At 34.2% G+C, this 26910-nt stretch overlaps 4 protein-coding genes across 5 annotated transcripts; 2 read left to right on the top strand and 2 right to left on the bottom strand.

Moving 5' to 3' along the window:
* Positions 1–1300: 1300 nt before the first annotated feature.
* Positions 1301–3482, bottom strand: LOC106131440 (uncharacterized). Its single transcript, XM_013330552.2, has 5 exons — positions 3426–3482; positions 3123–3193; positions 2336–2554; positions 1522–1732; positions 1301–1335 (listed from the first exon to the last, which is right to left on the bottom strand). Exons 1-5 carry the CDS (start codon positions 3442–3444, stop codon positions 1301–1303), a joined length of 555 nt encoding a protein of 184 aa, XP_013186006.2. The 5' UTR covers positions 3445–3482.
* A 132-nt stretch (positions 3483–3614) lies between these two features.
* On the top strand, positions 3615–6745 carry LOC132903001 (uncharacterized). Its single transcript, XM_060950142.1, has 4 exons — positions 3615–3642; positions 5428–5480; positions 6049–6184; positions 6630–6745. The coding sequence occupies exons 1-4, from the start codon at positions 3615–3617 to the stop codon at positions 6743–6745; spliced, it is 333 nt and encodes a 110-aa protein (XP_060806125.1).
* Positions 6746–9158: 2413 nt separating this feature from the next.
* On the top strand, positions 9159–14158 carry LOC132903000 (uncharacterized). Its single transcript, XM_060950141.1, has 3 exons — positions 9159–9236; positions 10033–10168; positions 14052–14158. Exons 1-3 carry the CDS (start codon positions 9159–9161, stop codon positions 14156–14158), a joined length of 321 nt encoding a protein of 106 aa, XP_060806124.1.
* A 631-nt stretch (positions 14159–14789) lies between these two features.
* Positions 14790–17654, bottom strand: LOC106131542 (uncharacterized). 2 transcript variants are annotated; one of them, XM_013330658.2, is made up of 2 exons: positions 17615–17654; positions 14790–15834 (listed from the first exon to the last, which is right to left on the bottom strand). In XM_013330658.2, exon 2 carries the CDS (start codon positions 15827–15829, stop codon positions 15488–15490), a length of 342 nt encoding a protein of 113 aa, XP_013186112.1. In that variant the 5' UTR covers positions 15830–15834; positions 17615–17654; the 3' UTR covers positions 14790–15487. The 2 variants fall into 2 exon arrangements, with proteins under 2 accessions (XP_013186112.1, XP_060806041.1); XM_060950058.1 differs by lacking the exon at positions 17615–17654 and adding an exon at positions 16573–16721.
* Positions 17655–26910: the final 9256 nt, after the last annotated feature.

Below are 26910 nucleotides of genomic sequence, written 5' to 3'. Positions count from 1 at the left end.
GAATCATTCCGCGAAAGAAAAAGTGTCTACGAAAATATCATATTCTCTATTTTTATAGAGAAATTCAATATCTTACAAATAAGTTATCAAACCCCAGATTAACTTTTATTTTTCATCTCATATTTTTTTCAGGGAGCTTTCTATTTATAATTCATGACTCCCGATTCTCATATTTCATTTTCTTTTCATAATATTTCACAGAATATCTATTAATGTTTCATGATTTATATCAACATTTTACCTCTGTCTGTGATTTGCAGAAAAAAAGGAGAGAATTATTACTGTACTGAATTACTTAAGAAATTAATAATATGTTTCGGTCTGGTGTTTGCGTGGCTCTTGATTCAGGCGAAATTTTAAAAATAAAATAATGGAAAATCTTCGAAATACAAATATTTGACAAACCATGGGCATATTTTGTACTATGTCAATTTTATATCACTAATTAATTTTTTAAATTTCAGACTGAACTTAAAAAGATATGCGATCATGCGTACACCTGCTTTCACGATACAATAATAATCTGTGGCAAATCTGTGAACGAGGCGAGAACATTTCTAGACCTTTGTGATTTGTACGAGTACTCGTGTGAATACAATATGGGTAAGTTCCATCGAACATGGCTACACATCCAGTTTTCTGAATGTGCAGGTTTTCTCATAATATTTTTCCTCACCGAAAGAGCATCGGTTAATATTCAAACTAATGTTCATAACTTCCGAAAATAGTAATTGGTATTTGGCCGAGGTGGGATTTGAATCGGTGTTTTTCTGCGCATCACGCATTTTAAGCCGATTCGTCCACCGACGCTTCTGAATAATTAATGACATCCCTATTTAATAAAATTGAATACACTCATAACTTAAATTGTGTAGGTGCCATATTTCTTATTTTTCTTTTATCAAAAATTATATAATTTCAGTTTTCCGCCACGTCAAGGAAGACGAGACCTGTCCAAACCCGAAGGAATTGGGAGCTGGTGTAGGATAGACAAACATTTTGACTTCCAACATATGTATGTAGAACAAACATCTCATAAATCATCTCAACAGAGCAATGTAGATCAATGTCGAAATCATGTTTTTACTTAAAAAATTGTGTTTTTATTTTTCCTTTTTCTAACCCACCAACTAGTTAGGTATATTTTTCTTTTCACTTTTTATTAGAAAGAAAGATTTAATAAAAAAATGACTGTACGTTTTACTTTATCGTCAAAAACGAGTAATTTTTCACAAAACAAATTAGGAATAAAAAACATCCATAATAATTAATACTTAAGTATAATTGTAAAAGTGGACGCTTATATCTGATTACATTTTGGAACAAGTGTGAAATCTGAAACAAAAGAATTTACCTTTGTCAAAATTTACGATAAAATACCGGTCTTTATAGTTTTATATTAAGCGAACCCCGGGTTACAAAACATCGGAGGTAAAAAAATAAAACGAATCTTTACCTCAAGTAATCGGAAAACTTATTTGAAGATGAGAGATGAGTTACGTAAAAGCAGAAAATACTCACTATGTTTCCAATAACAGTTGACGTAGAGCATATGGCAGATATTTTCAAATTTCCCGTAGCCAAATTTCTCGTCAAAGCCACAGACAGGGTCCTTATTGGTCAGCTTACAGAGTACAGCATTACGGCACCAAGGATCCACCTCTTTTGTCTCTGAAGGCTTATTTCTTGTACCATTAATATATGGCTTATCTACGCCAATCTTTAGTAGCACCTGAAAAAAAATGAAAATTAAAGTGTATAAAAAAGTTAAATAAATTATTTATTGAAAGTATTTACTTACTGCAATTTGTAATTAGAGTGAAAATCATGTATTGTGATTTAGGATGAAAATTTCATTCACACACATTAAGAATATCAATAATTATTTTAAGTTTGTTACAAACACGCACTTAGAAAAATCATAGACATAATATAGAACAGAATTTAAATCTGAACAGTCTTAAAAAAATCTAGCCTTTCACTGACTGCAGTGCAAAGCCTGTGACGATCAGAAAAAAATCTGTTTTAATAAACTGCAGTTCTTATTAAATAACAAAACTTTTTAAAACGTTAACGGGGTTTCATATTTTTCTCGATTCACTGGAGATGAATGATCATACTGGCTGGCTATAAAAAATAATACGAAAATATCACTGGCTGGTTAAAAATTCAAATGGAACTTGCACCTACGCATAAACAAATTAAAAAAAAAATGTTATTCGAAATCCTGTTCTACTAAAGTTACTGGGTCCTTCGCTTGATATTTCATTTGGGTGATGAGCCAACTCTTCACTAAGTTCCCAAACCTTGGTACCATATTAGCAAATTGTTCTACCGGATGCAAAGTGAATCCATCTAAGTTCCTTCTACCAGATTCTGTCGGTCCTTCTAACTTCTCAGGCATTTTGGGCGGAGACAGTTTCATACTAAAGTTGTCTATAATTCTCTTTGTAAGCTCTTCATTCTTTTGAACGATTTTAAGTATTTCTTCCAGCGCCTGTCCGTGCTCAATAAGTTTGTCTTCCAGGAACCCTCTAACTGCACTACGATTTGCCTATAAAATATAATTTTATTTAAAAAGCGAGTAATTGCCTATACACTTGGTATTCTTCTTTTGGGTGATTTGCTAGCAACCTGTCACTATTTGAATCTCAATTCCATTATTGAGGCATACAGCTTAGCGTGGTTTCAGTCTTATCAAAAGTGTTGGCTCTGTCTACGCCACTAGGGATATAGATGTGATTATATAATTTAGTTAAACCACGTAATTATCAAAACTGAAAAATGTCTACTAATAGATATCGAGTTGTTGGGGCGTAAATTTGCCTACGTAGATAGACCTCCTACAAAACAACTTTTTCAGACAAATTTAATTAAATTAAGGAGGTTTTGCTCTTCTTAAATTATTTTCGCTTCTATTTATAATATGAAAAATAATACTTATATGAATAATAAAAAATAATACTTTTAATTAAACATTCGCCAAATTTATAAGTATGTGGAGACGGGTCTTTCTTCTGGTGGTGACTCCGGTTACATTCTAATCTCTCTGGAATTAGATCGGCGTCCGAAGCAATCTATTTCATATATGTAAATAAAATGTTCAAGTAAACAATCCTCACCCTGCGTGTTTGTTGATCTTTATGCGCAGGAGACTGTTGAGATATATGAAGTAACAGCCATACACATAATCCTAGAAAAAATTAAAAGCGTTTAAAGTGCGCATGATATTTCGTTTGATTTTGTTCTAATCTTTGAAATTAGAATTAAGTTTATCAAAGATAATTGTTACAATTTAAATTAGTACAACATTTTCCCAAAAAAAGAAACCTCTTTTCAGTATGTTTTATAACTTTTCTCATGTACACTTAATCATGAGTAAGTGATTATAATATTAAGAGATGGCTTTAAGGATTTATTCTCACCAAAGACTAGTGGCTCCATAGTGATCTACTTGGGATCAGGGACGCCCAACAAGTAGGTCGGGACGCGCCGCTTCAGCCACTTATACTGTCGGTAATTGTGTACGGCATTAAATGATCTTGATAGTTTCACTAAGTCCCATCTAAAACAATATAACTACTGAGTAAGATCAAAAAAATATGAATATAAAAATGTGTAATATAAACCAGCCGAGTGCGAGTCAGAAACGCGGACGAAGAGTTCAGTACCATTCATTATCCATATGAACATACAAATGCGAAATTTACTGGTTTTTGAAATATTTCAAGCGCGCGCCATTGCCGCTAGCAAAATCGAGGTAAAGAAGTAATAAATACATTAGTTGTAATGGAGTCCCCACATATATTTATTAAATTTTTATGTTCTACTTATGGAAACCTACTCAGTTTCATCGTCCTAATATGCTATAAGAATTTCCTTAACCAATAAAAAAATGTCCTAATTATTATTGTAAATATCAAGATCTTTTATTCCATAGATACCCTCTTGGAATAAGATTTATTGGCACTAAGCAGCGCCTGATTGAATATCGCGGCCGATACGGCCCTCCGGGTAAATTGCGCATTAATTATTGCAATTTTTTACGCTTGACGTTTATGCAATTAATTAGGTTCTTACTCCTATCATTATATGCCTTTTTAATGACGTTACCAAAGCTGATTAAATTTTGCGATTGGCCTGAATCAGTTAACAACGTTATTTTTTATTGAGTTATTTAAACTTCACGTATCAATCGAATACTTCTACGATTTTCAAATATTTATGATTGATTTACTTTTTATAATATTTAAACGTATAGCAATGCCTAGTGTTAAAAAGAACATGATCAGGTATTGGCGAATTTAATTATTGAACTGAAGGAATGCCTTTCCTAGAAATTAATCGGTGTGAAGAAAAAGATTAAAAACATGAAAATGTAAAACTAAGTCCAAACTTATATTATTTCGATAAAATAAAACAATAAAAAATATCGGACCCATTGCTATTAAAGTTACACACTTAAAAATAATGTTGCGAAAACTAGTTCACAAAAATGTTTTATAATGTGGCATTTTAAAAATTTTTGTAAGTTAGGTAAGATTTAAATTTTTGTATTATTATTTACTAGATCAGCAGATATTTTGAAAATACTAATAAATCCCCAGGATAATAAGAATAATAAAATAATGTAAAAAATTTGCTTAAAAATTACGAAACTTAATTCATCAATTATTAAAACTAGCTACGCCCGAGGGCTCCACTCCCGTTTTACGGTACCGAAAGTACGCACGTAATATCCGTTCTACCCATATATATTAAAAAAAGAAAATTACATTCTATTTTAAGTAAAAGAGTAATAAACATGCATACATCCCCAACAAATCGCATTGCTTAAGGTAGGAGGAAGGCAGGCAAAGGAAAGGAAGTAGAAAACTATAACAATGACTGACTAGAATACTGTAAGTAAATATTAGGTGATATGACCCTCTTGGCTCTTAACTAAGTAAGAGTCATGAGGTTACAAAAAAAGTCTCTGCCACTTAAAGTAGCGACGTGATTAATATGTATGTATGGTTTCAAATAAAATGCTTGAAGCTTATATTATATTGCATGGGAAAAACCATACCGCGTTTCAATACGGTACAACGCCATCTCGTGGCACTTTTTTAAAACGGCGGCGTACCATAAAAAAGACGTGTCATGTCTCTGTTCGCTTGGTGCATTGAATTAACGTCTCCGCTTTTAACATGTTGTGCAGTACAAAAATGTTTTCTTTAAAAAAACGTTGTTTTTTAAGTATATTATTGTCTGGCGCATAAATAGATAACTGTAGGTTGGTAATGTTTGTATAAATAACGCGTGAAAAAAAATTTTTCAACATGAATAAAATAATATCCATTTTCATTTTCAATTAACACAAATAACGTTTCTTTTATTAAATTTACCGATTTACTTGTATAAAATAATAAAATTCAAATCTTTCAGGATTACTTTTGTATATGATTTCATCAGCGAATTGCCACAGTGAAGCTATTAAAGTAAGTATTTATTAAAGTTACCAAATATTTAGTTTTCAAACAAACATTCCAAAAATACTTGAACCTTGTCGTTGAACCGTGTTGTTTTATTTGTATTTTATTAGTATCTGTTTGTTATAAAAAATATTTATACATTAAAAAGTTATCTTTACTTCTTTCCTGGCAATAGATAATAAATTTGATAAGTTAAAACCTTCTTATCACTTCAAATTTGAATCTAAGTTCAAGTGATTCATTCGCCACGTTTTTCGTAATACACTTAAAAAAGAGTAATCGAAGGGGGAATCTAAAAACCGAGATCAAATACAGTCAATATTTTTTTAAGACAAACTAGCTTGCTTTTTATTCTGACTAGAGTACCTAGGCCCGCAGCTCCGCCCGCGTCAAACGAAAATATCCTCTATCACCGTTCCCGCGGCTTTTTTACTGGACGTCTAATTATTACAATCTATCCAGGTACCTGCTAAATTCGATCTTTAAATGCTCAAAGAGTGCTAGTGAATAGGTGATTTTTGCATTAAAATATATTGATAGATAAGTAAGAAAAGCTAATTCTTTACGTTCACAGAATGAAGAAGAATGTAAAATAGCAGATTTATGTGTCCACGACAAAGTACCGATGTGTGGGATAGATTCGTGTGGCGAAATGAGGACTTTTATTGACACTTGTGATATGCATGAGTTCAACTGTGACAGTAAGAAAGGTACATACATACATAAAATAACGCCACTTACCCAGAGGGGTAGGCAGAGACCACATCTATCCACTTGCCAAGATCACGTGACAGGTTGCTAATTCAGAAGAATCCCAGGTGTAAGCCTTTCCCTTGATTGACTTTTACTGCATACTGATGCATATATGTATATGCTTACTTATTTACTTATCGAAAATAAATACTTAGTACGTAATCTATATCAATCAGTTTGTATTCAGTTACAATATGATGAAATACGTTTTCCCTGTAGACTTATCATTCTGTTTTGTGCCTAAAAGAAATATCATTTTCTCAATATTACAGGATGCCGTACAAAAAAAATTGGCTCACGGATTAATTCACCGCTTCCTTTTTTTTCTTAAACTTTTTTATACCACCATTATTTTGTAACTGGCATGAATAATAGCAAAATAAAATAAAATTTATGTTCTAGATTTCAAAAATCGACCGATTCACGAATGTTGGGTGACTTGCAAAAGAGGACGTTCATTCAAAAAGCCGGAATATAGAACTGACTGCAACATCAACATCAAAAATAATAGAGTTTAAAATAAATTATTTTAAGGTAGAAATTATATGTTCCAATTTATTTTTCCCTGTAGTTTTTACCATTAATATAAAACGCTTTACTGTGGCGTTTTCGGATGGACATAATTCTGTTTGGTCAGCTGGTAGACTGATAGAGAATACCAAACAGCATTAAGTCCGCCTTTTGTACATTTTTTTGTACAATAAAATTTTAAATAAATAAATAACAACTTGATTCTTTACGAGTAGACAAAACCCACAGTCTTTAAAAGCGCAATAATGGAGTTGAGATTCAAATAGTGACAGATTGCTAGGTCATTGCATTAAGGAAGAATTTCAAGTTTAATAGCGTTTCCCTTGACTGACTTTTACAAACTGCACGGAAAGAGAAGCATCTATGGTTTCGCTATCAGACCAGCATGAAAGTTTTGATATAACCTTGCCTATTTCACTCTCCACTATATCGTTATAGCGAAAGTTCATTGTATGTACGGTCGCGTTCATAATTGCAGTCATAGTTCGCAAAACTTTATAGCTTGCAGTCACCGCTGTCACTCACACATTCACACAAATAACACAATAAACAACAAGCGGTTAAGCGTTGGGTAACGCGCCATCAAGAGGGTAGTGTAAAAAGTCGACCGGGCAGCGACCGTCGTCCGCTAATCAACACAGCGACACGCCACACAGCGGAGATCCATGGTGGAACAGTACGAAAATAATGGCTTCATACCGACCAGAACAGAATTTGCGGAACAGTTTGACACATCAGTGGTTACTGTTCGTCGAGTTTGCACCGTGAGGGACCACATACATTCCACAGACAGCCAGCAAGAAAGCCGTATTTATCCGAAATAAATAAGCAAAAACATTTAGAATTTGCTCGGCAGTATTTGGATTTTGACTGGAACACGGCGATATTTACGGACAAAAAGTTCGTTTACGTCATCGCAACACGGTAGGCTTCATTTATGGCGAAGAAATGCAACTCGGTATGAAGAAAAAAATATTGTGCCAAATATGGAGTCTGGACGCATATCTGTAAATATGTGGGGCTGGATGAGTGCTGCTGGACCTGGAGAACAGATGTGGATAGCAGGACGCGCTACAGCTGCTCATTATGTGCAAGTGCTGGAAGAAACCATGTTACCAACTGTGCGGTGTATTTATCCGATTGATGATATGCAATATCATTTGTGCAAGACAACTACCCTGTGTATCGAGTCCATATAGTGCGTGAAAGGTTCTGCCAGTTTATATTAAAACTACTACTTAGATAGTATTTTAAGGACAGCTTCAATATCTTTTCTTTATGAAAACGAATAATTAAGCTGTAACCTTAATAACAGGAGATAGGTAAATTAGTGTAATATGCTGTATGTATACCTTTATATAATCATCAATATGTAAACAAAACTATAGGTAAACTGTTTCAATAAAATTTACTAATTTTAATTATTGAATGTTTTATTTTGCTCCCTCTTGTTTAATATTTCTTGCTGATTTCCGTGTTTGAAGACACGGGTATCGTAATTCTTAGATATCAGTTAGTTAGTTAGTCAGTCAGTTACTTAGTTCAAATGGCACCTTGAAACATTAAAAATTGTCAGTAACAATATATTATTATTTTTAATAGACAGAAATTCCTTGAATAACTTCGGAATCCGCTAGTAACTAGAACAAGCGAGTGTGAGCAAGCGAGATTATCTAATATATCTTTGATCTCACTTGCACAAACGAAGTAATAAAATTGCAACCCAATAACTTTCAAAGGAACCACTACCTATGTTAGGGTCGTGTGCAGACAAACTTTCAACTTTATTGAAATGACATAAGTCTGGCAGTCGCAGGCTTCCCTCTATAGGCAAATCTTATGCAAATAATGAGAGACGACGATATCTCGATCGACAATTATCGGGCCCAGTTCGGACATCGTTGATTACCCTCTCTTTTTGTTTTGTTATGTTATATGTCATAGAATAATAAACTGTTTTACTTAGTAATCATTGGTATTAAAGACCGTATTCATTTGAAGGAATATTTATTCTTTTTAAATATGCATGTGTGTGTGTATCTAGTGGAACCACAGTGCACGCTATTTTAACCCGTAAGAATTTTAAAACTATGACTGCAGATATGAACGCGATCGTACATATGTTTACTCATTCCCGCCAAATGTTCTGAACGGCTTGCGATGAAATTTTATGGTAACTTAGTTTACGTAATTCAAAAGCTAATACACTACAAATTACACGCGAATGAAGCTGCCGGCGGAAGGTAAATGGAGCAATAAATTGATAAAACAAAAGTGGAACAATTTTATTACTTTCTTCAGTAGGTAAATACAGTGCGTAACTATATTTCAGCAAATAAAAATCTGTTGAAATGTAGTAAATTATATTTATTTGAAATAACAAACCACTGTTTAAATAACATGATCGAGTATTACTTTTTTACAATAATATTAGTATCAATCTTTAAAACTACTTACGGACATATTGAAGCCGCCAAAGTAAGTGAACTTTATTTTTACCTTTCAAACCCTGGATTTCGAGTGCAACCATGAGAACACGCGAATAATGGCCCAATTTTTTGTCTAATATCAGACATTTTAGTACGAGAGTCGTAGATTATTGACTAGAAACTCACCAAATACAATAAACAGTCATATAAAAATGATACATTCCAAATTTAAAAAATAATTATTTATTTGAATCCCAAATCGATTAAGCTTAACAGCCGACCGTGTCCTATCAGTCTTTTCAAGATTTTTGGCTCTGTCTTGCTGTCTACCCCGCAAGGTATATAGACGTGACTATATGTATGTTTGTTTTTAATGAGAACAGTATTTATGGCAACACTAACTATGTTTGTAGGGACACAATTTAAGTGTAAATGTATATGTTTTTTGCGTAGAGACGAATACTTACTAAGAGAGGATTTAATATTATTTCCCACGGGAACGACATTTGTGGTGTATTAATGGCGTCAAAGATATTTTTTGCTATTATATTACAACCAATTAAGTTTATTTATTCTCAAATGAAAATAGTATTGAATTAAAATGAAATTGTTTTATTGCTAGGTACAATAATTATAACAGTCAAAATAATTACAGTTTGGTACTGATTCCACACAGGATTCCCTCTGTTCATTTCTCTTACGTTAAAAATATCATATTAAAATCATATTATTTTGAATGATAAAATAATATGAATTAAGACCATCCCACATACATTTATTATATATAATTACAAACTATCCTTTCTTTTAGCTTTGCTTTTTTTATCAATATTTTACACTTTCAGTTAGAAGAGGAATGCAAAATAGCGGACATTTGCCGACACGACCAAGTCCCGATCTGCGGTATCGATTCCTGTGGGGAAATGAGGACGTTTATAGACACCTGTGACATGCACGAGTTCAACTGTGATAGCAAGAAAGGTATACAATATACATATATACATTGAATTGAGATTCTCAATTCTATCGTTAAACCTAACAGCTTAACGTGGCCTGTAAGTCTTTTAGGACTTACAGGCCACGTTTAGCTTGCTATATCTATGTCTATATCCCTTGCTGGCTTGACGGCTCTGCAAAAAATGTAGACGTGATTATATGAATACATGATGTAGACGTGATTATATGAATACATAAAAATTAAGCCAGGAAGAAACATCTTTCCACTTGCTCCCTGCATACTTCTTCCGCTTCACCCACATTCATCACGCAAGGGCGTGAGTTTATGATTTCCTAATATTTGATCAAGGTCACTATTTAATTTATCCTAAAATAAGCCAGACAGAATACGAAGAAAGGTCGATACAATCGCGCCTACATCTTCATGGGGTAGATAGAGTTTGGTTAACTTGTTAATAGTTGGCTTCTCTGAATTTCTCATTATCTCGTCTTAGCCTATTCTCGATAATCAGAGCTCCGCTTCTCTGAATATCTAATTCTCTCATCTTGTCCTATTCTCGATAATATTCTCAGAAAGTAAGAGTACTTATAACATGACGCTTAACATCGATTGAGTATGGCGCCTTAAAAAGTTTTGCTAGCAAAAGAAATATATTGAATAAAACCAGCCAAGTGCGAGATGGACGGACAGCGGAGGCTTAATAATACTTTTACTTTTTAAGTACGGAACCCCAAAAAACTGTGATCATGTGCGCCTTTACGTGAAGTAAATTTTATTTTTGACCCTTAGCTTGGACTCTAACTTAGTACCTAGTTCTAGTTTCCAGCATCACGGTCACTAAGCGTACCTGGGGTTAATCGAAATCAGCACTAATGCTAAGATTTGATGATTAAGTACTAAATGAAGAATATAGGTACTTTAGCTACACGAAGCCTTAAGAATCCTTCTAGCCATTTCCAGTAAGTTTCCCTACTCTCCATTCAAAAACTCAGACTTGCCGACTCTTACTAGTAAGTACCTGCCACTTTTTTACTTAATTATCTAGTTCCTTTATTGTTCGCCGGTTGACTGAAAGAGATCCCTGAATTTATTTATTTATTGCTATTTTATATAATTTTTCTTATATCTGTGTAAATTTCTGTGCAATAAAGATATTACAAACAAACAAACTCCACACTCCCACGCAAAAAACGAATGAGAGAGAAATGCTAACTAGAAGCTAGTCACTGACTAACTGTAAAGTCTACTTATACCTATTAATCATTATTCATCATACGTTTTTCAACACGAAATACCTAAAAGTTGAAATTAATTTTGCCGCAAAACATAAATGAATTGCTAATGAAAGAAAATGTTTATTAAACTTGGTATTTTCAAAGGTTATCCGCCCACGCGCCATCGTTACAGACTAAAGATTTTCTTTATTAGGTACGTACTATGTGTTTCCTGCGGTTTCAATCGTTGAGTTAAAATATCCGATGGAATCCAATAAGCTTCAAAAAGTTCTTCTTTTAGAAGTTATGATTTTTCATATAACTGTTAATGATGTTTGTAGTTGGTAAAATTGTTTTTTACTATTTTTATCAAGAACAAATAAACTTATTTAAGAAGAAAATGATGACTGGTTTAGTTAATGTACACAAAACTACGAACAGATTTCAATTTAAATTATTTTTGTATTAAAATCTTTATAAATCACTAAATAGTGCGAGTACTGAGAGCCTGCTTTTAGAAAAAAAAAATATTTCAATCTTATAAAGTTATCCTACTACTATTATAAAGGCTAAAGTTTGTATGGATGTATGGATGTTTGTTACTCTTTCACGCAAAAACTACTGAACCGATTACCATGAAATTTGGTATGTAGGTAGCTGAAGACCCAGAATAACACATAGGCTACTTTTTATCCCAGAGTTCCCGCGGGATTGATAGGGTTTCCATGCGGACGAAGTCGCGGGCGGCCTCTAGTAAGAAATAAAAAAAAGGTATACCGAGACAATTTGCCATACAAAAAGTTATGATTACGTAAGGATCCAACGAAGGGATTTTGGAAAATTGCTTCGGGGCCGAAACTTCGAAGAAAACCTAGTTATTTTTGCGTCAACCTTTTCTCACTCAATAAAAATAAAACTCGATAAAAAGTTTTCAACCCCTGCTGTATTGGAAAATTTTAAATCCATACCTGCATATAATAAACTTTTGATTGACCGATGTCCGTACTTGAAAGATACAAACATACAAAAAATCTATTCATAATAAATAAAAGTCAAAAATGTGACTTTTAGAATGTATGTCTATATGTATGTTTGTACTTGCATCAAGCAAGAACTATTGCTCAGATTTTAATGCGGTTTTCTTACGAGTAGATACGTTAGGCTAGGTATAACTTCAAAAGACTTCCTTTAGAACTTTCTTGTTAGTAAACTTTTATAACGAGTAACGTCGCGTGCAACAGCTAGTATAAAATTAAACGTTGTTGCAATCCCTATAGTACCTTTATCCAGCATAGGTCATACTGAGATGGTTATTCTACCGCCCACACACTGGCGCCAGAGACTGGGTGGGGATTAAGGCAAGTTTACACGAGGTTCTCCTCAGATTCAGCCTTCATAGTCAATTATTTAGTTTAAACCTAACAATTTAAGAGGCGGAATATCTCTTACATAAGGTTGTAATTATAGAAATTTTAATAAAACATACATAAACTCACATCTTTATCCCTTACGTACATTATGGTATAATGTAATACATTATTTAAATTTCAATGATTATAATGTACACCTGTTTGGTTCCCTACATGTTGAAATACGATCACTCACACATTTTTTCCCACGGATGTTATAAAAGGCGACTAAGGGACTAAAGACTAAGTCACCCAGTTCAGCTTTTACCATGGTCCAATATGAGTTTGGTAAAGTTAGGTTTCAGAAAACAGATGGGAGTCGCTTCGTAACCTGACTTAATCAAGGATCATGGTCAAACACTAAGAGAAAATTCCCAGAATTCCCGCGGGAACGGAAACAATAGGGGAATTTTCGTTCTATGCGGGCGGGGCCACAGGCGTACTCTAGCATCAAATAATTATTCAATTTCACAATTATATTAATGAACTTGTATCAAAAGATTTTTGAATTTGCTTGTTGAGAAGATAATTTACGACGCACCCACGCAGAAATTTACAACAAAGCGAACGAAATAAAACTATAACTACAGTAATATAACTCTATCAAGATATAATGGGGTCATGATATTGTATTTTTCTTGAAAATTGCATGATTATCTAGAACAACAGATATATACCATCATAATATATTTATCCCTTATGGGGTAGCAGGGGCAAAATGCACGGATTAGATGGATTAGGGAAGTCAGGTTTTCCCACGAAGCTTCTCCCGTCTGACCTCCGCAACGTTTGCAGGAGAACCGAACCGGACCGGTTTTTATATAGGACAATTGCTAGATACTGGCACCATGATATCATTGGCAACGGTCAGGCCAAGATTACCCTAGACTAACGAGCTTGCATGAAGAGAATTATGGACGAAGCGACATAAGCAAGGACCGTTACAAGTGAATAAATGTAGTTTCTGCCTACCCTTTCGGGAAAGATACGTGATTTTAGTGTATGTATGATAATATATTTATGTATATGGATATCGTTAAAGGCAGCTAAGAAAATTATTAATAAACTTGGGATTTTCCTTGTTGATGATGATGACTTTTCCTAACAACCTGTCACTATTTGAATTTCAATTCCATCATTAAGCCATTTAGTTGAATGTGACCTCTTATTCTTGTCGAGACTGTTGGCTCTGTCTATCCTGCAAGGGATATATACGTGAATAATGTAGGTACATTATTACGTAGGTACGTATTATATTATAACGTATAACGTTTCCATTGCAGATTTTGTCCAAAAACCACAACACGAATGCTGGGTGACGTGCAAACGAGGCAGGAGTTTCAAGAAGACAGAATTCGGACTTGACTGTGACAAACAAAACCTAGTTTAAATAAAAAATTATTACTAAGCTTCCCTTTTGCTGGACTTTGCTTTCTTTCTCTGTTTTCTTCGCATTTCCCATTAATTTTGGAACAAACAATTCTGGTCGGCTCTCCTAGTGATAATTCACCATGCACTAAGGATCTGGTCTAAAGCTAGATATTGCTTTGTATCACTAGGTTTCTATATCCCTGACTTTCACCTGGGACGTACCACCGTGGGAATTCGAAAAATAAAACAATGTTACTCCTCAGAATTTTGGCTATCTCTGTGCCCAGATTCTATGAAATCCAAAGTGTTTAACTCAAAAAAAATCTCCTGTTTTCTTTATTTCGATTTTTCTCCAGGTTTTTGTATCAGTAATTTCCTCACATCTCTGAAGGGGAGACCGAATGTAACTAGAAAACCAGAAACAGAAAATCGAATTTTAAGGATAGTATGATTTATCAAATTTGGTTTGGGTCCAAACATAACTACGTAGGTACGAGTATAACGATGTTACTCAAGGCAAACCAACGCCAAAGTACAATAAATTAATGTGAGGATTTTCAAACCTGTTTCTACTTAAAATTAAAAATGCCAAACATATCAAAACAATTGCTTTTAATAACAACAATGGAGCAATAACTTGCGTAAGCACTTATTGTCCGAGATCACAGTTTGCACTTAATTATAACTTAATTTCAAGTATAAATATCCACTAGTAGCTATAATAACTTAGTTTAACCGGTTTCGTTGAAATTACGCGCATAATTTCCTAATATTTACATAAATACCACAGATTAAATACATTGCATGCATAGTTTAAATAGTTGTACAAATTATATTATTAACCTTTAATATTGACGAACTTATGACTTAGATTCACTTACACTATATTACACTTATACACAAGGTGACGATTTTTCTCTACAAATACATTATACAGCATTGAAATAGTTTGTGAACTTAATATTGTATTAATTACTTAGATGTATGTATGTACGAAAATAGTAAAATCTAATAACTTAAACTATTCTTAAACGTGCATTTTTTCAAGTGTTTTTTTTTTGATAAATATAATCTTAATCAACCATTCATAATTTTGCTTTCAAACAAAACGTATTCTTCATATATTAACCTAAAAATATTACAAAGTGGAGTCCAGCAAAGAAAATATTTAAATAGTATGGACACATACACACGCATGCGCATAACGACATGCCATATTACTGTTAAATAGTAATAATAATTACAAAGAATTTTAGACACAAAAATAATACATAAAATTAAAGTCTGAATAATATTAGGTGTCATTTTTCGTTTTTACAATAAAAAAATATTCATTTGAAATTAGAATCTAGTCTAAAAATCCAGCGCTCTTGACGATATGGTAGATTCTCTCGCGTGGTATTTTCTCAGCTTCCCGTTCCACTACTTGCATTTCTTTGTTGGTGAACCAGGATTCTTTAGCTAGTCCGGCAGCAATGGATGGGTTATCGTAAAAATCGTTGGACTTTAGTAAATCCCTTGGTAAGAGGGCCTCTCTGGCCGCGTTCCGTTCCACCGCTGGATGTGGACGCACCGCTGGGACTGAAGTATGGGCGTACTCCACTCCCAGGGGTAGGAGTGGGTGTGTGTAGATGAGGGCTGGCCTAGCCTGAGCCACCGCTAAGATAGCCGCTGCGATGATAAGACGCATTTTTTCTGTAGGAGAAAAAAATATATAATTAAGTAGCCTTTACTTTGTTCCGAATTTGTATACTGAGACACAAAATAATGCTACGATCTGAGTAAAGTACATTCTATTATTCTGTAGAGGATAGGCTATGATTATAATAATTTCATATGACCTTCAACGTTAACGTTTTGACCCTAAAATCTCAAAGGACGCCATAGGCTACTTTCAAGACAAAGATCACGCAAATAGGCACTAAGCTACTTATGCAATGTTTGATTAACTTTTGCCCAAAGTTTTATGCGGTGTAATTTGAAAGATCCGTTCTCAGCTAACACGCACAAATAATCGTATTACATCCACTACCTTATAAGTCAGACAGAGTAATAAGAGTTGGATTAATGATTGAATTGAGAATTTTGATATAAAACAGGTTGCTAGCCCATTACTTGAAAGAACAATACCCAATTTATAAGCCTCCTTATCGCAGCTGAGTACTTGAACTAAAATCTTCTGGAAGTCTCATGAACCTTTTCACGACACCTTCGTACGTATGGTTTTCACCTATATGTATTTTCAGTATGAAACTTTCACAATTATCTACATTAAATATTTATCTTATCATCTCGTCTTAACTAGTGGTAGAAAAATCCTTCAATTTTTCAACAAAAGACACATTTAGCTTCATAAAGGCTTGCGAAACTTTTGAAATAAGGATAGGAAACTAGCTCACATACCTACATCATCGTACTACATTTATCCCTTACCAAATAAAAATAACCAACAGTCTCCAAAAGACAAAAGACCACTCGGCTGCCCATCGTCTATTCAGAAAATAGTCTCCGAACTAGTCAAGTTCAAATTAGTGTCGCAACAGCGCTACCGTCATTTGTTTTCCTGATTTATCAAGTTGCAACATTTTTCCAGACGACATTTATAGAACGACGTAAACAAAGTGAAAGTTCGTTTTTCGCAATATTCAATGAAAAGCGAAAATATTTAGCAATCGCAAGGGAAGGCGTGAGCAATTATCGCCTTTAGTATTTTAAACACGTGCATGACTATGAGAATCTTTTGAATTTTAGGTCAAAGGACTACCTAAACAAGAGTTTTGAAATGAGTTTTTTTTTCTGGTTACAGTACATATTATATTTATTTGTAGAATATATCACTTCATTGAATTGAATGCTATAAGAAATTATGTACAGTCATCAACATTAACAAATTTGACCGAGCCAAAAATTTACCAAAAAACGTTGATCAGTAACTTAATAAAAAAGTTTAAGTGCTCTACAATATCTTTAATTTTCTGTTAAGGATTCGTTATATCTGGGGATAAAATCCTACTACTATTATAAAGGCGAAAGTTTGTATGGATGTATGGATGTTTGTTACTCTTTCACGCAAAAACTACTGAACCGATTACCATGAAATTTGGTATGTAGATAGCTGAAGACCCAGAATAACACATATGCTACTTTTTATCCCAGAGTTCCCGCGGGATTGATAGGGTTTCCATGCGGACGAAGTCGCGGGCGGCCTCTAGTGTAAATATAAAACTTTCTTAACACATGTCAATAAATAGATCAAGAAATGTTGTTTTTAATAAAAGTTAGTATTTAAACATCTTATTGAAGCTTTATATTTTTAGACTGAACTGTCAAAACACCCTTATGCAAAACTATTCCATGACACTGGCCATCAACACACATCACTGATATAAAATTATTACACCCGCCATTTTCCAAAAGACACATTCCAATTTCAAAAACAAAGGCGCGATCTCACTAGAATGGTAACGTCACTTACGTTCAAAATTCACGGTCACAGTACACAAGTGCGGTGCGCGCTAGTCAGGTAACTGCGCGAGCGCATGCAATGCTACGAATTTATAGTCTATAGAAACAAGTAACCTTCTGCCTGCTTCCGGGACAAGATTCTCATGGAGTCACGATGGACCTCACTTTTTTAAGCGTATCTGTAATAAAATTTATCTTATTTCGTACGTATCAATCAATCAATCCTTATGAACTTGATTAAATATATACATATCCATATAATGAAACCTTCAATTTTATGGATATGCTGGTTCTGCCAATCCCAAGTAAAACGGGCCGGAGAAATCCTGGTTAGACGTCGCAAAAGATAATATGCGAGCCAATGCTCTTAAAAATGGATGATGGAAAGTGGAGCTAAGGCCCTCTAAAGTATTGCGAGGGTGCAATTTGGAATACGAAAAGAAAAAATATAGGTATCATTAAATCGATAAATAAAATTCTAGAAAGAAATTATTTTTTATAAAAATTGAAGCATTGTCATTTCTTAACTTTAGAAGCTTCGAACTGACATGCTATACTTAAGCAATACTTATAACCGCAAAAAATAAAGTTTAGGAGTTAGTATAATGAGTATTTAACAACTGATTGCTTGGCATCAGCTAAATAAAAAAATAAAATCTTGAATTAAAAAAAAAATCTAATCGATTTTTCTCCTAGTACGCCATTAATCGATTCTCCTGCACCTTGAAGTGTTGCCACATGTTGCATTGCTGCAAATTATATTCCCCTATAATCAATTATCTCAGCTGATCGCCTTGTTTCGTGCCGTTTCTTAACGTGGCGTAGTTAACCTTAGACTAATCATTAAGTACTTACATACTGCAGTGTAGTTTGTTCCGCCGCTTCTTCTACACATGCACTTTGGAAGCGATAGTAGTTATAAAAAGATTTAAGTGATGTGACGTCAATAAGTGATACCTGTATCCAACTTTGAAAATAAATCTATTCTATTTCTTATCCGTGGTATTACGCTGAGTACCACGAAGCGCCTAATTATTTAGCACACGGGTAGCATTTTAGATTTTTATACAAACTTTCACCGCCATTTTAGTATTTTTAGGGTTGAATTTAAAAAAAAAGTATCCTATGTAAGATCGTTTTTAACTATATGCATACCAAATTTCATTCGAATCGATCTAGCGGTTTAACTGTAAAAGAGGAAAAGACTATAATATTAGTAAGGGATCGATAAAGTATTTGATATACTTCTCTATCTTCAACAATGGAATTATTTGGTTTCCAAGACAAAAGGTCATTCAAGAGACAAAGTTGATGTTATTAATTTAGTCTTGCCTTGCCATTTTCAAATCAACCTTCTCAAAACTTAACCAAGAGATAATTTTTCTCTCTTATTAAAATTTGTTTATTTCCGGGACTATTCCTCCGATCGCGTTTTCTATTTAGTTATAGAATGTGCCATTATATATATAAAGTTATATAAAGTTTTAAAAAAGTTGTCTATTGGCAGGAGTTAAGAGTATCGGCTAGCAATCAAACTAATATTCGTTTAAATGGCCGTTACCGTTTGAACCTGAGCATCACGTTTTATTTATTCAGGTGCATTAACCATTCGATCACCATCGTCTTTACAAGCCTTTTACATATACGTACATATATACATACATATATTGACATTATATTAATATTATTCCTGGCGGGGTAGACAGAGCCAATACTCTTGAAAAGTCTGAAGGCCATGATCAGCTGTACATGATGGAATTTAAATTCAAATAGTGACAGGAATTGCTAGCCCATTCCGTACGAGAAGAATCTCAAGTTCATTACCCATTCCTTTAGTCGCCTTTAATAAGCCTTGTGATGTAATTACAACTGGATTAATAAATGAAGGCACTTCAATCAGCATCAATTGATCACGTTACAAAAGTTCAAGCAAGAACCGGAAGAAGCGGAAGTCCGGAAACCGGAAGCAGACGAGGTGATCTACTTGATATGATCTAATTCCATTGAAATATTGTCACAGTAATTATACTCGTAAATGATAACAATAAGTTACAATAAGTGGTAAGATATAAAAATCATATTCATTTTATTTTTCAAAAAGGACACTGATTTACTGAAGTGATAACCGCATAGCCCAAACCACTGGGTCTAGACATTCAAAGAAAAAAACCATCAAAATCTAAGCGGTCTATCCATTCGGGAGATACGATAACGTAGACAAACAGACAGATACCTATTTGAAAATAGACATATTTCTTATGTGGTACAAAGAAAGGGTTTCCCAAAATTTCTACGAAAAGGGAAATCTATTTTTTTAAGTTATTTAACATTTATATGTAGTTCAACCTTAAAAGTTTTCCTTTACATTTCATTGCAATTTTATTATTCAGTACGGGTGCTTTTCTGCAATTCTTTTTACATCACTTACACACGTGACTCACATTACAATTGAAAACGGACTGGTCAAAACTATACAAAATTAAAACTTATTTTAAAGTTGGTAATCAAACTAATAACTAACCTAACTAACCGCATTGATGCTTTCGAGATGTGGTGCTGGAGAAAGATGCTCCAGATTCCATGGACTGCATTTCGCACAAACAGGTCTATTCTTCGTGAACTCAACATCCAAACTAGGCTTTCCACCATCTGTTTACGAAGAATCCTGGAATTTTTTGGCCACATAGCCCGCAAAGATGGCGACAATTTGGAACAGCTGATGATCACCGGCAAGGTAGAGGGGAAACGATCAAGGGGACGTAGCCCACTTAGATGGACTGACCAGATACGTTCGACTCTGGATAAGGACCTACATGAGGCGCTCCACACCGCTAAGGACCGGGCAAGGTGGAGAGACGTGGTGCGCTCTAAACTGACTTGTCTCCGGGGAGTTCACGACCCTCAGTAATGAGGTTTACGACGCAAGAAGAAGAAGAATCAAACTAATGTACGTACTCACTAAAGAGGCCTTGATACATGAGCATAGTTTGATTCAAACTGGTGCACTATGGATTGAGTACACTTTTTGAGTCGTATATCTTAACCAATTCTAACCACTACATTCATACATATCTACATATCATCACGTCTTTATCCTTTACGGGGTAAACAGGACCAACAGTCTCACAAAGATTAAAAAGCCACGTTCAGCTGTATGGCTTAAAGATGGAATTGAGATTAAGATAGTGACAGGTTGCTAGCCCATCGCCTAAAAAAGAATCTCAAGTTAAAAAGCGGCTAAGTGATAGGCTAATATCACTTAGTCGCTTTTTACGACATCCGTGGGAAAGAGATGGATTGGTCCCATTCTAACTGGCTGGGAACCACACGGAACAGTATCTAGCCAATGCTTTACTAGGTACTTTAACTAATAACTCTCCCAAATATTCTACTCTACCAAAATATAGCTGAATAATATTCATACAGAAAAAATTATCCACAGTCAATTATCTTTTGAGCAGTTATTTTTATTATAATAAAATTTTAAATAAAAATCAAATGACAATGGTTACGGCCTTTGCAAAACAAACCTACATACCGTGTACCGTTCTATTTTGCATTGATAATGCATCATTTTATGTAATGTCCTGAGACAAACCTTTCGAATCCTTGACTAGATTTCACAATTCCGATGCTTGGGGACTACATCTATTTACTAAATCGACCGTACATACTAGATGTGGTACCTTTAGATGCAATTAATTTAAAATAAATATACCATTAAATGGCCGTGTGGTTCCCGGCACCAATACAAAAAAGAATAGGACACTTCATCTCTTTCCCATGGATGTCGTAAAAGGCGACTAAAGGATAGGCTTACAAACTTGGGATTCTTTTCTAGGCGATGGGCTAGCAACCGGTCGCTATTTGAATCTTAATTCTATCATTAAGCCAAATAGCTGAACGTAGCCATCCAGTCCTTTCAAGACTGTTGGCACTGTCTACCCCGCAATGGATATAGACGTGACCATATGTATATATGTATGTATTAAATGATGATTTGATCATGACGTATCCATAATTAATAATTCCTTTACACTTATTAAATGCGTACGCGCATGTCTTCCACGATTCGCGATGATTCTTGTACAGGATTAAAAATGAGAATAGGAAAAAAATACTATAGCTACTATGGCTGGAAAAGTCAGACGGAAATTCTAAAAACTAAATTTTTGACGATCCCCGATATCGATATTTTTCAACTCTCCTCATAGGTAGCTCAAATTTAATAGGTCATAACCTTCCTAGATCAAGCAAGACTTTATTATCATCGTAACTTTGTCTATTAACTTTATCGCCATTATGAGAATACGTATTAGTGCTATAAAGGTGTAATGGTATATTAGGTGAGTACGTTAGCTAGCTGAATAAAGACAATAAAACTCCGATCGGGAGAAAGACATCTTTGAAAACCTTTCTAGGTGAATTCGTCAAGACTAAGTTATACGAGTAAATGTATGTTAATTTTAACGCGATTTTAAACTTACACGTGCTTGCTTTATACAAGATAACTTCTGAATAAGGCGTGTTATAACTCGTTCGCTTCATAAAAGTTAAACAAGTAGTCAATAGGTTAGCTTTTACTTAATTTTTCACAACCTTTTGTAATAAAACAAGATAAAGACTAAAAAGATCTTATGGAAAAGCAAATACATACATACACATATATTATCACGTCTATATCTCATGCGGGGTAGACAGGGCCAACAGTCTTGAAGAGACTGATACTGTTGTCTACCCCGCAAGAGATATCTTTTGCGGGGTAGACAGAGAAGAGAGAATACTCTCTCTCTCGTTTATTAGTTATTGACATTCAAATAGTGATAGGTTGCTAGCCCATCGCCTAACTGCGACACTCCTTTCTTTTTATTCCACTGTACCTACGAACCAATTAAGTGTACTATTCTGTTGATATGTCGCAATCTATAAATAAACAGTGTATGTTGGTCCGTTGTACTCAAATAAGGGCAGTGTGGCCTTCATGAGATGTGACTCTAACCACGAGAGACCTACTCAGGTACCTACATTCATACATTGTCGTGCGTTAATAAGATAAGAATGTATATACACACACACAAATATCGCATCTTTATTGCTATAAGTACATATAGGTATAGTTCTATTCTAAAGTGCCGTGTGGTTTTTGACCATCTCTCATCTCATCTCTTTTCCATAAAAGGCGACTAAGGTATAGGCTAATAAACTTAAGAATCTTCTTTTAAGCGCTGAGCTAACAACCTGTCACTATTTCAATCTCAATTCCATCATCAAGCCATAAATATCGTAATAATCATTATCATTGTCCTAGCAAAAGCTATTATGCTTATGAAACTGCAGCAAATGTGTCTTCAATCTTTACCCTTTTAAATTCGTATGTTATGCGTTACCCTTGGACATGACGCAGTGTTTGTTTATTTGTTTATAAATGTTTACATACTAAACCCGACAGAAGGCCGCGAACAATTAACATAAGCAAAGGCTTTTGGGAATAGTTCTCGAGTCCATTTCCATAGTAATGCGGAAATAAATTACATTGGATTAAAATTATAAAGTTTCTAGAAGGACATTTTTAGCCGTATAGGCAAAAAACCTATATATTGAGTAATATTTGATGTCATACATACCATTTAGTAAATCTCGAATTTACTACTAATATTTTTAATCGCTGGTAAGTTTAATTTAGTAATTTTTCTTTGTTATATAAAATGAAAACATTTTTTTAAAATTCTTCTTAAATATTCTTTTAAAAGACCAGTGAAATGGTCAAAGTAAGTACATATATTAATCCTAATATCGTTTCTTTAACTATAGTTTCTTTACGATTACAAAATAAAAAAAAAATCTGCTTAATTCGCCCTCTTCCCTTTGTTTTGGTTTTATCAATCACTACATTTAATAAAGTCCCTATTTCTCTCTCTGTATGTACGCGCTATTTTTTTAAAGTTGTGGATGGATTTTAAATGTTGCACAGAGAATTTTCTGGAGAAGGTTAATATCAATAAATGCTGCCCATGTGAAATCGGGTCGGGTCGCTAGTTACACAAAATTTAAACCAAACTAATGAACGTCATTTATTCGGCACGGAATGGCATTTTAATCAGTGAAATTTTCATCAAAAAATATTTCGTGTCCATCATTACCTAAATGATTTAAAGACACATCCGCATAATAACTCTTAAGAAGAAAACGTTACCAAACCATCATTACAACGGTTTCCTACTCACCTCATTATCTCGATGTCATTGCATCATCGTCATCAATTTAAATGCCGTACATGGTCAAGTTCATTGCAATCTGTTAGGCAACACACGGCTACTTAGACGACATTATGGTGTCGCAATGATTATAGAGATTGTTCTATTAGCAATTTGATGTTGTTTTAATCCCTGAGCGAACAGGAGCATTAAAAATCTGATAATGCTATTTTTGTCAGCAACTTTTAACGAAAAAAAATTATAACAATAAATATCTAAGTCATTAATTACAAAGATTGAATTTGCCTAGTAAGTTCGAGACTTGTATTACAAATAATAAAAATGCAATCGCTTCTAGGCTTTCACCAATGAGCGTAGCGTCATTCACGAAGACATGTGTTGTCTTTCCTCTCTTTCTTCAAGTTCGGTAAACCTCAACAATGGACAAATAGATAGATAATGCATTTATTTGAATTGCTACACACACTAAATACAATAAAAATTACAAAATTATAGATTAAATAAAAAATATGTCATTGGTGTCACTCAGCGATACGTTTAGAGAGAAGTTATGACATATGCCTTGTCCACATTCAAAAATTCTGCTGTTTTGATGCGTTTTCCAAGGTTCCGTGCATAGAGAGAAAAAAGGGATCCTTTGTAATCTCCGCCTACCATCCAAGGCTGGATTTAGAAAAGTATACATATATCTGTACTTATGCAAAAGTAAGTTTGTATGTTTGTTTCCTCTTCACGCATTATGTACTGAACCAAATCTTTTGTAGGTGGCGTTAAATTCGTGTGTGTAGGCGCTAAATACGCATGGACGAAGCTGCTGATAAAAGCTTATTACGTTATAATTTTCCTTTTCCTCTACCTTTATCAATCTAAGTATAAATCTGCGCAGCAGGTTCATTACACGTTTGAATATCCACTTTTCAGAGCAACACAACTGTGCTAACATACATACTTACATACATAGCATATGTATGTATGTATGTATGTATGTTAGCACGTCACAGTCACGTCTATATTCTTTATGGGGTAGACAGAGCCAACAATCTTGAAAAGACTGATAGGCCACGCTCAGCTATTTGGCTTAATGATAGAATTGAGATTCAAATAGTGACAGGTTGCTAGCCCATCGCCTAAAAAAATCCCTAGTTTATAAGCTTATTCCTTAGTCGCCTTTTACGGCATCCATGGGAAAGAGATAAAGTGGTCTTATTCTTTTTGTACTGGTGCCGGGAACCACAAGGCTAACCATATGTGCTAACAAACTGTGTACAACCTATTAGTATTGAAAATTGACAAATCATAAACAGTTATTTCACAAATCGCAATTGACACTCATGTCCAACTTATTGAAGGGCGAATACCGACAGACAATTTGTCTTTGCAATATCACAGCACTGTTTCAAAATACTCACGTGATTCACAAAAATGCTTACATCTCGTTACTGCGATATCTAACCATCTAATACACAATGTCTCCTTGACATTACTATAATGTTTGCTCCCGAACTATCTGTGTCTAGGATCTTGTTTTGAATGCCAGCAAATTGATTGTAAAGGCGTAATTAGGCATATAATAATACATCAAACCCGATCATAAGATTATGACAATGGATGTATGTGAGATTATTTGAATGAAGGATAAATTTCCAGATTTCACATAATCGGCGTGTATTTCTGCCACTAGAAACTACATAGCCTTTTAAGTGTGTTAGTTTAGTTTACACATTATTGTACGAAAAAAAAATATAGGGCAACAAGTATTTACAAAAAGAAAATAGAAAAGGCGGCTTTGTCGCGCTGCAGTCCCTTCCTAAAAATAGCCTTGACCATAGGCAATATTTCTAAAGGAGAGGACTATAACGTAGGGCAAGTAACCAGCCATATAATCGCAGTCGAATCTTTAAAAAACTTTTTTTAGGTCACTAAAAAAAGTTTTTTAAACTGACTGCGATTATATAATGAAAAAAATAAAAGATGAAAAAAAATAAAGATTAGATAATGGAATGGAACCAGGATGCTTAGAATAAAAATAATATGATCTTAATAAGTACTTGTGGAACTCAATCAATGTAATGCCTTTGTTTTGTTTAAGGAGAACTTAACGCGAGCTTTAACAATCAGAAGCGTATGTGTTCATTAAAGGTCTTCAGTTCGTATGTCTTCATAAATATTCTTTATCAACAGAAAGTTTTTCATTGTGATGCCCGAATCGAAATCCATTACCTTCCTTTTCCAATAAAATCGTTCTGCGTCTAGGAAAATGTGTAGTATCTTTCAACCATCTTGCTCTTCTACCAAATTTCTGTTTAAGTATTTGGAAAAAATCTCTTCTCTCTCCCATAGCAGTGGTCTCCCAAGTTGTTGGTATTTCACAGTCGTCAGGATATGTAGATGAACAATTTCTTTTTATTGGTTTTATCGATGTGATTTTTGATGTTTCAATATCGGTCTCTGTTACGTTTAAAGCTTCTATTGTAGATATAATTTTAGATGTTTCATTAACAGTATGTGTATTTTCTGTCTGTGTTGTATCATCATCTATAATTAGTGTGGTTTCAACCGTAGTAGATAGTTCATCAACTTCTGCAGAAGTATTTGTAGTCGTGAGTTCTGTTGTTGCCGTTATTTCACTTGTTTTACTTGAAGTTGTTGTTGCTGATACACTTTTAGTTTGAACATCTATTGAGGATGGTGTTACTGTAGAAATTGTAGCTGGCGTACAAGTACAGCAATCAGGCGCATGAGAATGATTTGTTGAAATAGTTGTCGCTTCACTTGTAGTTAGTTCACTTGTTGTTTTCGTCGTCATAGTTGTTGATGCCGTCGTAGTTGTAGAAGATGTATCAGTCATCGCTTCAGTCGTTGTATGGCAAGTACAAGAACATAGGGCATGAGTTGATTCAGTCGGCGCTGTTTGTGTTGTTTCTGTAGTTCCTGGTAGAGATGATGTTGTTGTTGTTTGTGGTAAAGATGTGGTTGTTGTTGTTTCTAGTGCAATAGTTGTAGTCATTGCGGTACTTGATGTGGTTGTAAGAATTGTTTGCGGTTCAGTATTTGTAGAAGTTTTTGATTTAGTGCCAATAGTTGCAGTTAC

This window comes from Amyelois transitella, chromosome 20, assembly GCF_032362555.1.
Source record: "Amyelois transitella isolate CPQ chromosome 20, ilAmyTran1.1, whole genome shotgun sequence".
Lineage (NCBI taxonomy): Eukaryota > Metazoa > Arthropoda > Insecta > Lepidoptera > Pyralidae > Amyelois > Amyelois transitella.
Note: the sequence above shows the minus strand (reverse complement) of the source record. Positions and strands in the feature narration are given on the sequence as shown.

Bases quoted from the DNA above. Each gene is read 5' to 3' on its own strand.
- LOC106131440 (XM_013330552.2), bottom strand. The intron at 2,555-3,122 runs GTGAGGATTGTT...TATATTTTATAG, and splicing joins AAGATCAACAAACACGCAGG to GCAAATCGTAGTGCAGTTAG. The intron at 1,336-1,521 runs GTGAGTATTTTC...CTTTTGTTTCAG, and splicing joins CAACTGTTATTGGAAACATA to ATTTCACACTTGTTCCAAAA.
- LOC106131542 (XM_013330658.2), bottom strand. From the start codon at position 15,829: ATGCGTCTTATCATCGCAGCGGCTATCTTAGCGGTGGCTCAGGCTAGG.
- LOC132903001 (XM_060950142.1), top strand. From the start codon at position 3,615: ATGTGTAATATAAACCAGCCGAGTGCGA. The intron at 3,643-5,427 runs GTCAGAAACGCG...CAAATCTTTCAG, and splicing joins TATAAACCAGCCGAGTGCGA to GATTACTTTTGTATATGATT. The intron at 6,185-6,629 runs GTACATACATAC...TTTATGTTCTAG, and splicing joins CAACTGTGACAGTAAGAAAG to ATTTCAAAAATCGACCGATT.
- LOC132903000 (XM_060950141.1), top strand. From the start codon at position 9,159: ATGATCGAGTATTACTTTTTTACAATAATATTAGTATCAATCTTTAAA. The intron at 9,237-10,032 runs GTAAGTGAACTT...TTACACTTTCAG, and splicing joins GACATATTGAAGCCGCCAAA to TTAGAAGAGGAATGCAAAAT. The intron at 10,169-14,051 runs GTATACAATATA...TTTCCATTGCAG, and splicing joins CAACTGTGATAGCAAGAAAG to ATTTTGTCCAAAAACCACAA.